The sequence below is a fragment of the Ceratotherium simum genome, chromosome 15 (genome assembly GCF_057802395.1).
Source record: "Ceratotherium simum simum isolate JZ-2026a chromosome 15, ASM5780239v1, whole genome shotgun sequence".
Classification (NCBI taxonomy): Eukaryota; Metazoa; Chordata; class Mammalia; order Perissodactyla; family Rhinocerotidae; genus Ceratotherium; species Ceratotherium simum.
This window is the reverse complement of record NC_141914.1, coordinates 38,000,932-38,017,479: the sequence shown is the minus strand read 5'-3', so window position 1 is coordinate 38,017,479 and position 16,548 is coordinate 38,000,932. Positions and strand designations below refer to the sequence as shown.

Genomic DNA, 16,548 nt, shown 5'->3' with positions numbered 1-16,548 from the left:
AGGACTGCTACCAGGTTCTTGCAATGAATATCAGAGAAAAATCCCTGTACTTCCGCAGGGGGAGGGGAAAAGGAACCATTTTGAAATATGCCAGAGTATTCTGTTTTTCTTAGGTCTGCCCTGAAAAAAACTATTTTGTCAAAACCTGACCTGCTGGGGTTTTATCAGAGCCTAAATAACCTGAGGGAAGGGAAATACCTTCAACCCATCGTGGTTCACCTAAAGGGAGAAAAAAAACTGAGGAGCACTGTTGAAGTTCACATTTAGAGGCACGGCACCAAAAGACTGAGACCTAATCGTAGGAGGCTTCCCCTGCCCCCACACCCTACCACCACATGACTAAAGGCCTATTTACTGCAGTGCCTTTTACCTAGTGCAACATGTGTGCCTTTCAGAAATTACAAGGCATATCAAAAGGCTAAAAACACAGTTTGAAGAGACAGAGTAAGCATCAAAACCAGACTTAGATGTAGCAGGAATGTGGGAATTATCAGACCAGGAATTTAAAAAAAATACTATGATTAATATGCTAAGGACTTTAATGGAAAAAATAGACAACATGCAAGAACAGATGGATAATATAAACATAGAGATGGAAATTCTAAGGAAGAATCAAAAAGAAATGTTAGACATCAAAAACTCTGTAACGGAAATGAAGAATGTCTTTGATGGGCTTCTTAATAGCCTGCACATGGCTGAGGAAAGAATCTCTGAGCATGAGGACATAACAATAGAAAGCTCCAAAAGTGAAAAGCAAAGAGAAAAAGACTGGAAAAAAAAAAAAGAACAGAATATCCAAGAACTGTGGACAACTACAAAAGGTGTAACATACATGTAATTGGAATATCAGAAGGAGAAGAAAGAGAGAAAGGAGCAGAAGCAATATTTGAAGCAATAATGACTGAGAATTTTCCCAAATTAATGTCCGTCACCAAACCACAGATCCACAGGAAGCTTGGAGAACACCAAGGAGGATAAGGAGCAAAAAAAATGACACATAGGCATGTCATATCTGAACTGCAGAAAATAAAAGACAAAGAAAAGATCTTGAAAGAGGCCAGAGGAGAAAAGTGCTTTACCTGTAGAGGAGCAAAAATGAGAATTACATTCTACTTCTCAGAAATTATGCAAGCAAGAAGAGAGTGGAGGAAAATATTTAAGGCATTGACAGAAAAACCCACCAACATAGCATCTTGTACCCTGCAAAATTATCCTTCAACAGTGAAGAAAAAATAAAGACTTTCTCAGACAAACAAAAATTGAGAGAATTTGTTGCCAATAGAACTGTCTTGCAAGAAATGTTAAAAGCAGCTCTTTAGAGAGAAAGAAAATAATATAGGTAAGAAACTCAGATCCAAGAAAGGAAGAGCATCGGGGAATGAATAAGTAAAGGTAAAATAAAAACTTTTATTTTTTCTTATTCTTAATTGATCTATCAGATAACAGTTTGTTTAAAATAATAATAGCAACAATGTTTGATTGTGTACGTTTGTGTGTGTGTGTGTGCGCTTACGTATAAATGAAATGTACGACAGCAAGGATACAGGTATGGGAGGGAGAAATTGCATGTATTTTGTTATTACAAGGTACTTGCACTACCCGTGAAGCAGTATAATGTTATTTGAAAGTGGACTTGGCTTAGTTGTAAATGTCTATTGCGAACTCAAGGGCAACAACTAAAAAAAAGATGCATAATTGACATACTATGAAAGAGGGGAAAATGGAATCGTGTAAAATGCTCAATTAAAACCACAAAAGGCAGAAAAGTGTTGAAGACAAAAGTAGGAATAAAGAACAAGGACAAGAAATAGAAAAGAGTAAAATGTGGTAGATATTAATAATCATTTTAAACATCAATAGTCTAAATATACCAATAAAAAGATTGTTAGAATGGATCAAAAAACAAGACCCCATTAAGTGTTGTGTGCAAGAAACCCATTTTAAATGTAAAGACACATTAAGTAAAGAAATGGATAAAGATATACTGTGTTAACACTAATCAAAAGAAAGCAGGAGTAGCTTTCTACTAATATTAATTTCAGACCGAGCCAACTTCAGAGTGAAGAAGGTTATCAGGAATAAAGAGAAGCATTACATAGTGATAAAGAGGTCAGTACTCCAAGAAGACATAACAATCCTTAATGTGTAGGCACCTAACAACAGTGTTGTTAAAATACATAAGGCAAAAACTGATAAAATGACAGGGAGAAATAGTTAAACCCATTATTATAGTTGGAAATTTTAATAGCCCTGTATCAGAAATGAACAGATCCTGCAAGCAGAAAATCAGTAAGGACATAGTTGAACTCAACAGCACCATCATTCGATTGGGTATTATTGACATCTATCGGCTACTTCATCCAACAACAACAGATTACACATTCTTCTCAAGCTTGCATGAAACATTCACCAAGATAGACGGTGTTCTGGGCCATAAAACATACCTTAACAAATTTGAAAGAATAGAAATCATACAATTCCTACTCTTAGACCACAATGGACTCAAACTAGAAAACAATAAGAGAAAGAAAGCTGGAAAATCCCAAAATACTTGGAGATTAAGCAACACACTTCTAAATAACACATGGGACAAAGGAGAACTCTCAAGAGGAATTTAAGAATATTTTGAACTAAATGAAAATACTTATAAAAATTTGTGAGATGCAGCAAAAGCACTGCTTACAGGGAAATTTATAACATTGAATGCATATATTACAAAAGAAGAAAGATCTAAAATCAATACTCTAAGCATCCACCTTAGAAATTTAGAAAAGAAGAGCAGATTAAATCCAAAATGAGCAGAAGAAAAATAATAAAAATTAGAGCAGAAATCAATGAAATCGGAAACAGGAAGTCAATAAGCAGAAATTGTTGATTTTTTTTGGTTTTGTTGAAACCAAAAGGTATTTCTAAAATCAGTAAGCCTCTAGCCAGGCTAAGAAAAAAAGGAAAGAAGACACAATTTACTAATATCAGAAATGAAAGAGGGGACATCAGTACAGATCCCATGAACATTAAATGAATAAAGGAATATTATGAACAACTCTATGCCCACAATTTGATAATCCTGATGAAACAGACCCATTTTTTGAAAGATACAGTTGCCAAAACTCACACAAGAAGAAATAGACAATCTGAATAGGCCTATATATATTGGAGAAATTTAATCAATAATTAATAACCTTCCAAAACAGCACGAGGCCCAAATGGGTTTCACTGGTGAATTCTACCAAACATTTCAGGAAGAAATTATACCAATTCTCTACAATCTCTTCCAGAAGACAGAGCTGCGGGAATACTTCCTAACTCATTCTGTGAGGCCAGCATTATTACCTTAGTACCAAAACCAGACAAAGACATTACAAGAAGAGAAAACTACAGACCAGTATCTCTCATCAACATAGATGCAAAAATCCTCAACAAATTGAATCTAATGATGTATAAAAATAATTTATACCACAGTCAAGTGAGATTTATTCCAGGCATGCAAGGCTGCTTCAGCATTTGAAAATTAACATATTCCATCACATAGGATAGAGAAGAAATATCACATGATCATATCAATAGACGCAGAAAAAGCATTTGACAAAATTCAACACCCATTCATGATAAAAACTCTCAGACAATTAGGAATAGAGGAAAACCTCCTCAACTTGATAAAGAGCATCTACAAAAATCCTACAGCTAATGTCATACTTAATGGTGAGAAACTTGAAGCTTATCCACAAAAATCAAGAACAAGACAAGGATGTCCCTTTCTTACCACTGCTTTTCAACATCATACTGGAAGTCCTAGCTAATGCAAAAAGACAAGAAAAGGAAATAAAAGGTATACAGATTGAAAAGAAAGAAAGAAAACTGTCTTTGTTCACAGGTGACAGGATCATCTATGTAGAAAATCCAAAGGAATTGACCAAAAACTCCTGGAACTAATAAGCAGTTGTAGCAAGGTTGCAGGATATAAGGTTAATATACAAAAGGCAATTGCTTTACCATATACCTGTAGTGAATACCTGGAATTTGAAATTACAATGACCATGTACCTGTAGTGAATACCTGGAATTTGAAATTACAATGACATTACTATTTATATTAGCACGCTAAAAAATGAAATACTTATGTATAAACCTAAAAAAATATGTCCAAGATCTATATGAGGAGAACTAAAAACTCTGTCAAGAAGATGTCAAAGTGAGCTAAATAAATTGAGAGAGATTCCATGTTCATGGATAGGAAGACTCAATATTGTCAAGATGTTATTTCTTCCCAACTTGATCATTCAATACAATCCCAATCAAAATTGCAAGTTATTTTTTTGGATATCAACAAACTGATTCTAAAATTTATATTGAGAAGCAAACGACTTATGATAGCTAAGTCAGTGTTGTGAGAGAAGAACAGAATTGGAGAACTGACACTACCTGACTTAAGACTTACTATAAAGCTACAATAATCAAGATGGTGTGATATTGGTGAAAGAATAGGAAAATAGATAAGTGGAATAGAATAGAGAGCCCAGAAATAGACTTGCATAAATATAGTCAACTGATCTTTGACAAAGAAGCAAAGGCAATGCATTGGAGCAAAGATAGTCTTTTCAACAAATAGTGCTGGAACGACTGGACATTCACATACAAAAAAATGAATCTAGACAGAGATCTTACACCCTTCACAAAAATTAACTCAAAGTAGGTCATAGACCTAATTGTAAAATGCAAAACTATGATACATCTAGATGATAACATAGGAGATAGCCTAACTGACTGTGGTTATGGTGATGAATGTTTAGATACAACACCATCCGTGAAAGGAAGGTACTATCCCTGAAAGAAATAATTGATAAGCTGGACTTCGTTCAAATTAAAAACTTCTGCTCTGCAAAAGACAATGTCAAGAGGATAAGAAGATAATCCACAGATTGGGAGAAAATATTTGCAAAAGACTGTTATCCATACTATACCAAGAACTCTTAAGACTCAACAGTAAGAAAATAAAGAACCTGATTAAAAAATGAGCAAAAGACCTGAACAGACATCTTACCAAAGATGATATACAGATGGGAAGTAAGCATATGAAAAGATGTTCAACATCATTAGGGAATTACAAATTAAAACAACAGTAGGATAGTGGTACACACACCTATTAGAATGGCCAAAATCTAGAACACTGACAGCACCAAATTCTGGCTAGCATGTGAATCTAGGAACTCTCATTTATTGCTGGTAGGAATGCAAAATGGTACAGCCACTGTGAAAGACAGTTTGGTGGTTTCATACAAAAGTAAACATACTCTTACCATGTAATCCAGCAATCCCACTTTTTTTTGGTATTGACCCAAAGGAGTTGAAAACTTATGTTCACACAAAAACCTGCACACAGATGTTTATAGCAGCTTTCTTCATAATTGCCAAAACTTGGAATCAACCAAGATGTTCTTTAGTAGGTGAATGGATAAATAAACCATGGTACATCCATATAATGGAATATTATTCAGCACTAAAAAGAGATGAGCTATCAAGTCATGAAAAGACATGGAAGAAACTTAAATGCATGTTACTAAGTGAAAGAAGCCAATCTGAAAAGGCTATATACTGTATGATTCCAATTATATGACATTGTGGAAAAGGCAAAACTATGGAGCCAGTAAAAGGATCAGTGATTGCTAGGGCTTAGGGGGGATGAAGGGATGAATAGGCAGAGCACAGGATTTTTAGGGCAGTGAAACTATTCTGTATGGTACCATTATGGTGAATACATGTTGTTGTACGTTGGTCAAAACCTGTTCAACACCGAGAGTGAACTTTTAAGTAAACTTGGGACTTTAGGTGATAATGTGTTATCAGCATAGGGTCATTGATTATAAGAAATGTACCACTCTAGTGCAGGATGTTGATGGGGGAGGTTATGTGATGTGCGGATAGGTAGTATATGGGAAATCTCTACCTTCCACTCAGTTTTGCTGTGAACCTAATTAAAACTTCTCTAAAAAATAAAGTTTATTAATTTTTAAAAATTTGGAATTGAATCTGAGTGTAATTATATAATTTTGAGCAGTTCAAGTTTATTTGCTCTTATAACAGCACAAATTTGGAGTATTTATGAAGGATTATGATTAGAGATGTACACTTGCTTGCGTTATGTCCAGTATTTCTATGTCAAAAATAGAAACTTCAGCTCATCATTATTACTAACCACAAATTCCTATAATCTACACACAACAATTACTGATCAGTTCACCCACTCTTGATGCTCCTCCTCTATTCTCTGTTGTTCTTGACCCCTTGGTCTAAAGCTTGGTCTAATTCTATTTCCTATTTCTTTTAACCAAGAAATAGGTTTATATTACCAGATGACAGCATCTTACATTTTAGACATAACTTAGAATACAAAGGGTCCTAAAGATCATTTACTCCGAGTCGCTTAAACATCTGCGAACAATGGCCTTCTCAGCTCTAGAGCACTGTAGGTGGTAAGAGTCCATATTTCAAAAGAGAAGACATTATAGTTGTGCCTTAATATTAAATAATTGGTCATGATCTATAATTCATCAACTCATTGCCTGCTCTACACCTTCCCCTGGTCCCAAGCTATTGGTTAAGCCAACAATACGTAGAAGTCTGCCCTCAGATCTGTTCCTTCTACATGTACCCTTGAATGACTCATTGATTTTGTGTCTGTGAAAAGAATCTAATGGAAATTCTAAAAATAATAAAGTGGTCTTATCTGAATTTTCTGTTATTTGGACTTATACTTACCTGAAATGCCAAGTTTTATTTTTTGTTTCTACATAAAGATTATATTTATGAAAAGGTTTTGAGAGAGAATTGCTAAAGATACTTTTTCTATCTTAGATGAGCAAGTTGTTATGGGCAACAAGCTTCTTGTATATATTAGGTAAGAGATTTATTTATTTATTTATTTATCTGTGTGTATGCTCCCTCTATAATTTTCCCCCTGTATTCTTAGAGGTAATGTCATCTCTTATGTATATAGTGCTTTTCATTTTTCAGTATTCTTTCTTGTATAGCAGTGCTTCTCAACCATGGGTGATTTTGTCCCCCATGCCCACTCCCGCAGACATTTGACAATGTCTAAAGACATTTTTACTTGTCGCAACTGGGGCTAGGGGAGAGATGTTGCTGGCATCTAGTGGGAAGGGGCCAGGGATGCTGCTGAGCATCCTACAATGCACAGGGTAGTCCCCACAACGAAGAATTATCTCTCCCAAATTACCAATAGGGCTGAGTTGAGAAACCCTGATGGGTAGAGTATTTTACTTTTACTACAGACAACTCTGTGGGATATGTGTTGTCTCTATTTTATATATAAGGGCAAGAGGTTTGTTTAAATCATGCAAGTTAGTGACAGAGGTAAAGCTGAAATGTTTAGCTCTTTACTCCTTGGAACAGAGTTTTTCCCACTAGACTATCCTGGCTCAGAATTGTGTCCTGATAGAATTTTAGATAGATAACTGGCTACCAGCCTGCAGGCAGGCAGGAAGGTGGCAGAACCTGCCAGAGCATCATTTTAGTTACTATCTAGCGTCAGAATTAACTTTGAGACCCATTTCACACGTTACGTTGATTCTTTAGTGTAGAACTTATGCAGCATTTACCTAGTACTCTATCATCTGTACTTTAAACTTCTTAGAATCTGCTGGTATCCAGCTGTCTCTAATCTAACATTTAAATTGATGACTAGTTCAAATAGGTTTAAAATTAACGCCACCCGCCCCCCAAAAAAACAGAAAAAATGAGGACATATTGAGAAGATATTTTTATAATTCAGCCCACAAGGCAAGTCATTAGCCATAAGGAAAGTCTGATTTGGTGGTAAAACTGTATAGTTAAATTTCTCGTGAGATTCTAACTCTCCCTGAAGGCTTGTCCAATTGCAGACATTTTCCAGACATTTATTAGCCTAGCTCATTTTCCATCTTTAATCACCGTTTTTAGAGCCACTGGTGTAAAAGTCTCTGAGAACATCAAGCTTATAACAGGTAAACCACAGTCTAATGGTGCCGTTAGCTTCTTTCTAGATGCTGGGTGTGAGTCTTTTAGATAGTCTGTCCTTATTCCTTAGAAGTAAATGTCCCTACTCAGTCACAGAGTGTGTTACTTCACCACCCTCCCTGTCGCCCACATTTCTGAACTGGCTGTCATCTTGATGTGGGTTTGAACTTGGCCTAATTGGCAAAAGCTGAGCCTGCTTAAAAATCAAGCTAGTATCCTGGGTTTGAGAAACAACCTGGAAGTTAGCCCGTTACAAGTTACCAAATCTATTCTCTTTCTTTTCTTCTAGCTGTTGTCTAGCAGGCCGTGCCTATCCCCTTGGTGACATCCCTGAAGATCTTGTTCCCTTGGTTAAAAACCAGGTTGGTGCCATCTTCACAGCATTTTTACTACCTACACCTCTTGTTAAGATGCAGTAAAGACGAATTGTACTTGAGGGTTACACGTGGATCAGGAGCTGTTAGCTGTGGTAGGAGAGAGCCTACTCACCATCACTGAAGCCAATAATCATAGCTGGAAGAGGTGACAGAAGTTATAACAGTGGCAATTTAAACTAATTCAACCTGCCTTTGTTTCATCCAAATGGGAATCATTGCTTTGGCAAAATATTTCGTAAGATGAGAAAATAATCAACTTTTCTTTCAACCTGCAGGTTTTTGAATTTCTAATTCGCCTGCATTCAGCAGAAGCTTCCCCTGAGGAAGAAATCTATCCCTATATTCGGACTTTGCTACATTTTGATACAAGAGAATTTCTAAATGTGTTGGCACTGGTAAGAGATGAACGATATGATTTTAGTGTTTTAAAAGGAGCCAGGGTGATAATGTTTTTGTAATAGAAAGACAAATAATAATCCTTATGCAGTTATAATTTTTATGCCCTAGCAGTAAGTCAAGGTTTCAGATTTTTAATTCTGTTGTACCACCCATATTTTCTAATTCTTTCTCTCTCTTTCTTCCCCTCCTTCCCTCTCTCCATTCCTCCTCCTTCTCTCCCTGTGTGTCTCTCTCTGTCTCTTTCTAACATATCCTTATCAAAAAGTTAAAGCAGAGTTAGATGTGGTGCATCTTTGATTTTGTAAATTATATTAGTTAGCATATGAAATACAGAAGAAGGCTCTGAAGGACATGTTGGTGGTGGTGATAGTGTAAATAACAGGAGTTGAAATGGAACGCGGAAGCTTCCTGCTGAAAAAACATCCTATTACGCATGTTTAATTAAAGATGGATTTGGGTGAGCCAAGTTCTCTGTGAAAATGCCTCCAGGGGAATAATTAAATAAAACATGATATATCTTCCCAATTAAGTAGTTCTGTAATTATATTTTAAAAAGCTTTTGATATCTGGACAGTGCTTATATTACAGTGTTTAGTGAAGCAGCGGGCTCACAAATGTATAGAATACACACAAATATTATATATGCACAATATTAGGAGAAAAAAGACAGGAAGGAAATACACCTAAATATTAATAGTGACTAACTCAGTGAGATGGGGCAAATATCTCTAATAAGCACATAGTACTTTTATAAGTTAAATAATACACTGTTAAATTTAAAAAGTGCTCATGAGAAGGTTAAGATTCCAATTATATCATACTTTGAATTAGTTTAATTTGAAAATCTGACTTCAGAAGTAGTAACTTTAATTTCATAGGAAGAAGGGAAAAGTAACTTAGAATTGGAAATCAGATCTAGTTGTTTTAGGAGACCTTTGACATCCAGAAGAGAACATAAAGGTACTTGGTGTCTGGCACGTAGGAAAAAAGAAGCAGGAAGTGGTGGGGTGGGCAGGAGGTTCAGAAAGAATGATAGAGAGCAACAAAGAATTTTACCTAATTTTCATTTTTTTTTAAGAGCTGTAGTAGCACTGGAGATCGTTTGGAATTAGGCTGTTGTCTGAATTATGATATTGAGATTGATAGTAAGGCTGCAATACAGTCTCTCATTTGCTTGACAAGTGTTTGAATGCCTAGTATATCACACATACTGTACTCATTGGGGGTGCACCCTTGGCTGATGGGTTAGAGACCCTGCCTTTGTGGAGGAAGAAGATCCAGATTGTAGAGAAGTAATTATAGCACAGTGTAATACATGCCATTGGAGAGGTGCAGGGTGCTGTAGCAACACTTAGGAGGGGAGTCTAATGGAGGGCTAGGGAAGCTTTCTTGGATGAAATGATGTCCACTTTGAGTCTCAAAGGATGAGTAGAAGTTAGGTTAAGGTTAAAGAAAAATATTCTAGGCAGAAGGACAGAATATGTAAAAAGACCTGGAAACCAGACAGAGCAATGTGCGTTCAAGGAATTGAAAAAAATTCATCGTGGCCGCATCTTTAAGTGTAAGGAAGCCTGCAGAGAGAGACAAATCCAGAGAGGTAGGTAGAGACTGAGTTTTGTAATCCATGGTAAGAAGTTTGGACTTTATACAAGGGAAGCAGATAGCCATTGAAGCCTTTTACGTAGAGGAATATCGTGATTTGTAGTTTAGAAAAATTCTGACTGTTGTATGGAAAATGGATTGAAATGAAATAAGACTGTAGGCAAGAAGATCTGTTAGCAAATTTTTGTGGTAATCTAGATAGAAGATAATGGTGGCGTGAATGAGGGCTTAACAGTGGGGACACTAAGACATGAAAGAATTGGAAAGATATTTTAGGAGGCGAATTGGCCTAAAATTTAGGGCTTACTGTACAGTTGGAAGTGAAGAATAAGACAAATGGGAAGCATCAAAAATTCCCAGATTTCTGCTGGGTGAACTGGATATATAGTGGTTTATTTGTGGATTCAGTAGGGAATGAAAGGAGAAACAAGCTTCCCAGGAGTTGGGGGTAGGGGACAGGGGGTGGTGAGGGTCCAGGGGAGATGTAGTAATTAGTTCTCTTTTGTATTTTATGAATTTTAAATGCTTAAAAGGCAAGTGGAGGTTTCCTTCCATGCCTGCATGAAGTATTGGCTGCATTCCTAAATAGGGATGGTGACAGATTTTTAAATCACATTCCTTGCTTTTTTTAATTTAGGAATATTTTTTCAAGTAAAGTTTTTAAATTTAGCTTTCTTGAAGTATAATTTATACAAAATATAATTCACTCATTTCAAGAGAAGAGTTTGACAAATGTACACAGTCTTCTGGGCTGGCCCCGTGGCTTAGCGGTTGAGTGCACGCGCTCTGCTACTGGCGGCCCGGGTTCAGATCCCAGGCGTGCACCGACACGCTGCTTCTCTGGCCATGCTGAGGCCGCGTCCCACATACAGCAACTAGAAGGATGTGCACCTATGACATACAACTATCTACTGGGGCTTTGGGGGGAAAAAAATGTACACAATCTTCTAACCACTACTACAATATAGACATAGAACATTTTCATCCCGCCAAAAAGGTCACTTTTGCAGTTTTGTAGTCAGTCCCAGTACTTTCTGACACTATAGTTTTGCCTTTTCTGGTATATCATTTAAATAGAATCCTACGCTTCATAGTTTTTTCTGACTTCTTTCACTTAAAGTAATGCTTTTGAAATTTATCCATGCTGTTGCTTATATCAGTAGGTTCCTTTTTATGGCTGTGTAATTTTCTATTTTATGGATATACAGTTTGTTGATCCATTTACTAGTAGATGATCCTTGGGGTTGTTTCCAGTTTTAGGCTATTATGAATAAAGCTAATATGAACATTTACATATAGGCCTTAGTGTGGACATATATTTTTATTTCTCTTGAGTAAATACCAAAGAATGGAATTGCTGGGTCATTTGTTAAGTGTATTATTTTACTTCATAAGAAACTGAAACTGTTTTATAAAGTGGTTCTACCATTTTACACTCCTACCAGTAGTATATGAGAAGGTCATTTCCTTCATCTTCTCACCAACACTTGGTATGGTTGATCTTTTTAATTTGACCATTCTAATAGGTGTGTAGTGGTATCTCATTGTGGTTTTAATTTATATTTTCCTTCTGACTAATAATGTTAAACATCTTTTCATTAAAATATATTAGCAAAGAAGATATATTTGCCATCTATATATTCTCTCTCTTTTTTTTTTTTTGTGAGGAAGATCAGCCCTGAGCTAACATCCTTGCTAATCCTCCTCTTTTTGCTGAGGAAGACTGGCTCTGAGCTAACATCCATGCCAATCCCCCTCTTTTTGCTGAGGAAGACTGGCTCTGAGCTGACATCCATTGACAATCCTCCTCCTTTTTTTTTTTTCCCCCCCAAAGCCCCCCAGTAGATAGTTGTACGTCATAGTTGCACATCCTTCTAGTTGCTGTATGTGGGACACGGCCTCAGCATGGCCGGAGAAGCGGTGCGTCGGTGCGTGCCCGGGATCCGAACCCGGGCCACCAGTAGCGGAGCGCACGCACTTAACCGCCAAGCCACGGGGCCAGCCCTATATATTCACTTTGGTGAAATATCTATTTAAATTTTGTGCCCATTTTTTGCCCACGTTTTAAACTAGTGTTTGTTTTCTTGTTGGGTTTTGAGAGTTCTTTATAAATTCTAGATACAAGTTCTTTATCAGATTACATAAGCTTAGCAAATGTTTTCTCCCAGTCTGTAGTTTATCTTTTCATTCTCCTAACAATGTCTTTTGAATAGCAGAAGTTTTAAATTTTAATTTTTAATCAGCTTTGTTTTATGGTTCATGCTTTTGGTGTCATATCTAAGAAATGTTTGCCTAGCCCAAGGTTGCAAAGATTTTCTCTTATGTTTTCTAAGTTTTATGGTTTTCGGTTTTACATATAGATCTATGATCCATTCTGAAGATATTTTTGCATGTGATGCAAGGTTTAGATACAAGTTTTTTTTTTTTTGCATATTGATATCCAATTCTTAGTGCACCATTTGATGAAGACTGTCCTTTCTTTACTGAATTGTCATTGTACTTTGTCAAAGATCTGTTATCTGTTTATGTGTGGGTCTACTTCTGAACTCTGTTCTATGCCATTGGTCCATTTGTCTATCTTCATGCCATTACTACCACACTGTTTTGATTTCTGTAGCTTTATAAGTATGGAAATCACCTTATGTTACCTCCCCAGGTTTTTGTTCTTTTTCAAGACTGCTTTGTCTTTTGTAGGTTTTTTGCTTTTCAATGTGAATTTTTAGAGTTATCTTGTTAATTTCTCCAAAAGCCTGCTGGAATTTTGATTAGGATTGTGTTCAATGTTTAGTCAATTTGGGAATTGACATGTTAGCAATATTGAGTTTTCTGACCCATGAAAAGGTATATTGTTCCATTTATTTAAGTCATCTTTAGTTTTTCTCAGCCATATTTTGTAGTTTTCAGTGTAGTTTTCTGAGTGATGAGGATTCAATGTAATGTTTTCCCTACTATTGTACAATTTTAAAATTTTGATGAATTAAAATAAAAATCGCCTCCTTCCTACCTTGTTCTGTACATTGCTGTCAAGAAAACTGATGATAACCTGATTTTTCTTAACTTTCCCAGGGACTCAGTCGTTTTTCCCACAGAACCAGAATACTTTTTTCCTTATATTTAAAGACTAAAGTTTTACTCCAAGGTATCACTCAGAAGTGACTTTCTGGGTTAGTTTTACTATATATACCATGGGCCCTTTCAATATGTGAATTTGAATCTTTTTATTTCAAGAAAGTTTCCTTGAGTTATAGATTTAAATACTTTTTATGCTTTATTACAGTCATGTGTTGCTTAATGACAGGGATACATTTTGAGAAATGCATCGTTAGGTGATTTCATCATTGTGCAAACATCATGAAGTGTACTTATACAAACCTAGATGGTATAGCCTACTACACACCTAGGCCAAATGGTACTAATCTTATGGGACCACCCTCATATATGTGGTCTGTTGTTGACTGAAACATTGTTATATGGTGCATGACTGTATTTTGTATTTCATCTTCAGAAACTCCAATTATTTGTATATTGTATCTTCTATATCTTCTATATTTATCACCTTTTCTTTGATCTCTTTTAACTTTGTTTACATTTCATTTTCTTGGTTCTTTTTATTTACATTCTCTATTTCTCTTCCTGTACTTTTGGTCATATTTATTCCACCTTGCTGGCTTATAAATCTGTCTTCATTTCTGAGATGACTTTGTCTTTTTTTTTCAGGTTTTTTTCCTGAGTTCCGTTAGGTCCTAGTTCATATCTTTCTGCTTTTTGTTCATTTCTTTTCTGAATTCTTAAATTTTTGTTTTGTGATGTTCTTCCAAATCTGCAATTGTATATTTAAATATATTTAACATATATTGGGATATTGTTACAGTTTACTTCTATTTTATAGCTAGTTTTTATTTTCTTTTATTCTGGAATGCCTTCATCTGCTGTTTTTATTCTCATTTTTTGTGTTAGGTTTTTCTGGGCCTGTAATAATAGGTGACCTTGTTGGATAGTGGAGGGAAATTACCTACTGGTTTTCCTAGTTCAAGTGCCTTCTTTATTTGCTCTAATTAAGTACAATTTATTAAATAAATAGTGGCTTTTGAGGGTAGTCTATCATCTTCTCAATCTTTGATATTATCTTATTTTAGTAGGACCTTTATCTTGAGCCACTTCCTTCTTTTCCATGAAGCCTCCAAGAAATAAATCACCATACCAAGGTAGCTCCCACTATCCCAAAAGCCATATCTTACCAAGACCTCTGATCCACCCCTTCTTTTGATCTTCCTCTTGGCTGGTGCTCTGATCCGCCAGGTCTCAGACCTGATCTCAGTATTTCCTCACCAAGGGTGGATCTCTCTTTTCTTCTGGAGGTGAATTCTGTTTGATATTATAGGTGTTCTGGTACCAGTAAAACCTTGTCACACCCTCCTTTCTTCTACCCAGTTCTATCCTGACTTCTTTATGGTGTTATGGGCTTTAGAGCCAACTTTGCTAGTTTGGGATGTTGATTTTCCCACTTTTATATAAGTGAAAGTTTGTAGTGTTTGTTGTCCTTCTAGTTTTCCCATTAGCCTGGGTTTTGGGTGATTGTTTTTGCTCTTTTTTTTTTCATACAGGGATCTTATTTGGGGGATGTGTGATGATACTAGGACAGGGGTCCACAAATTACAGCCCATGAACCAAATCCAGCTCCATTTGGCCTCTGCCTGTGCAATCTAAGAATATTTTTTACATTTTTAAGGGTTATAAAAACAGAAGAAGAATGTTATAGAGACCACATGTAGCCCACAAAACCTAAAATATTTTCTCTCTGGCCCTTTACAGAGAATATTTATTGACCCCTGGGTTAGGATTTAGCCAACTATCATTATCTTACAGAACCTCTATAATAATTTTTAAGGGACTACAGAAAGAAGCTTTTTTTTTTTTTTTGGTGAGGAAGATTAGCCCTGAGCTAACATTTGTTGCCAGTCTTCCTGTTTTTGCTTGACAACAATTGTTGCTGAGCTAACATCTGTGCCAATATTCCTCTATTTTGTATGTGGGACACTGCCACAGCATGGCTTGATGAGCAGTGTGTAGGTCTGCACCTGGGATCCAAACTTGTGAACCCCAGGCCACCAAAATGGAGCGTGCGAACTTAACTACTACACCACCAGGCCGGCCCCCCAGAAAGAAACTTTTATGAGCAAATTCACAGGTGACTTTGGACTTGAGTTTTAGGTCTACCTTTGTGCTTCTAAACTATGTCATCCTCCGTTAGGACATCTTTGCATATTATTCCTCTAACAAGCATTGTCTAATTAGAAGCATCTTTGTGGAATGATACTGTTTTAACAATGGTGTGCCATTTTGTTAACTACAACCCAAATATGTCATTATGTATATCATGATATTCATAATGTAGTATATCACCACTTAATTATGTTTATAAAAGTAAACTTTCAATATCTGTTTCAAAGCAGTAAATACATGCTACCAAAAAGAAAATGATAAAGAAATTCTTTTTTACTTGCTGTCACTGCTGTAGTTTTTTATACATATGTTAATTCTCCATGTTTTTGTGTTTTATTTGAATAGCACTTTTATTAGCAGATAGTACCTTCTGTTTGTACCTGCACCATGACATCTCCTTTTGGCAGGCTGGGGAGGGGGTATGTGTGTGAACGTGTACACATTTGTTGTTCTCATAAACCTGAAGACAGAACTGAGAGACTTCCTAGTCCCTCTGTCTGTCTTTGGGCAGGGTCATATCTAACTCACTTAAACATCAGAATATCTTCTGTTTGAGCTTTCCAGATTAAGAGTTCCTACAGTCTCCTTGGTAACTCATTTCAGCATTTCTCAACTAACTGGCAGCAAAGCAGTCTAGCTGAAGAAAAAGTTAAAAAAAGGAAAGGATTTTATTTTTCTCCGCAATTAACTAGACAAATCAGCAGTCGTTTGTTTAAAGGGCTTACTGTGTGTCAGACAGGAGACAGGAAGGAGGGGCATGCTAAAAGAGAACAGCATGGGCAAAAGTACTTTGGAGAATGGGGATGTTCAGGGCCCATTTAAAGAACAGCAAGAATTCTAGTTTGAAAGTATCTACAATGTAGTCTTGAAAGTTCGTGGCTGTGAAATTCCTTTTTTTTTTTTAATCTATTGGGACAATATGTAGTCTATTTTCT

The 16,548-nt window shown here is 36.1% G+C and overlaps 1 protein-coding gene across 2 annotated transcripts in view; it reads left to right on the top strand.

Moving 5' to 3' along the window:
* Positions 1–16,548, top strand: part of VPS8 (VPS8 subunit of CORVET complex) — a 244,235-nt gene that overhangs the window by 112,562 nt on the left and 115,125 nt on the right. For both annotated transcript variants that reach the window (XM_014783113.2, XM_087439905.1), the window contains exons 25-27: positions 6,852–6,894; positions 8,302–8,374; positions 8,665–8,784. In XM_014783113.2, the coding sequence (XP_014638599.1) occupies positions 6,852–6,894; positions 8,302–8,374; positions 8,665–8,784 (236 nt within the window). The remainder of the gene's footprint in view (positions 1–6,851; positions 6,895–8,301; positions 8,375–8,664; positions 8,785–16,548) is intronic.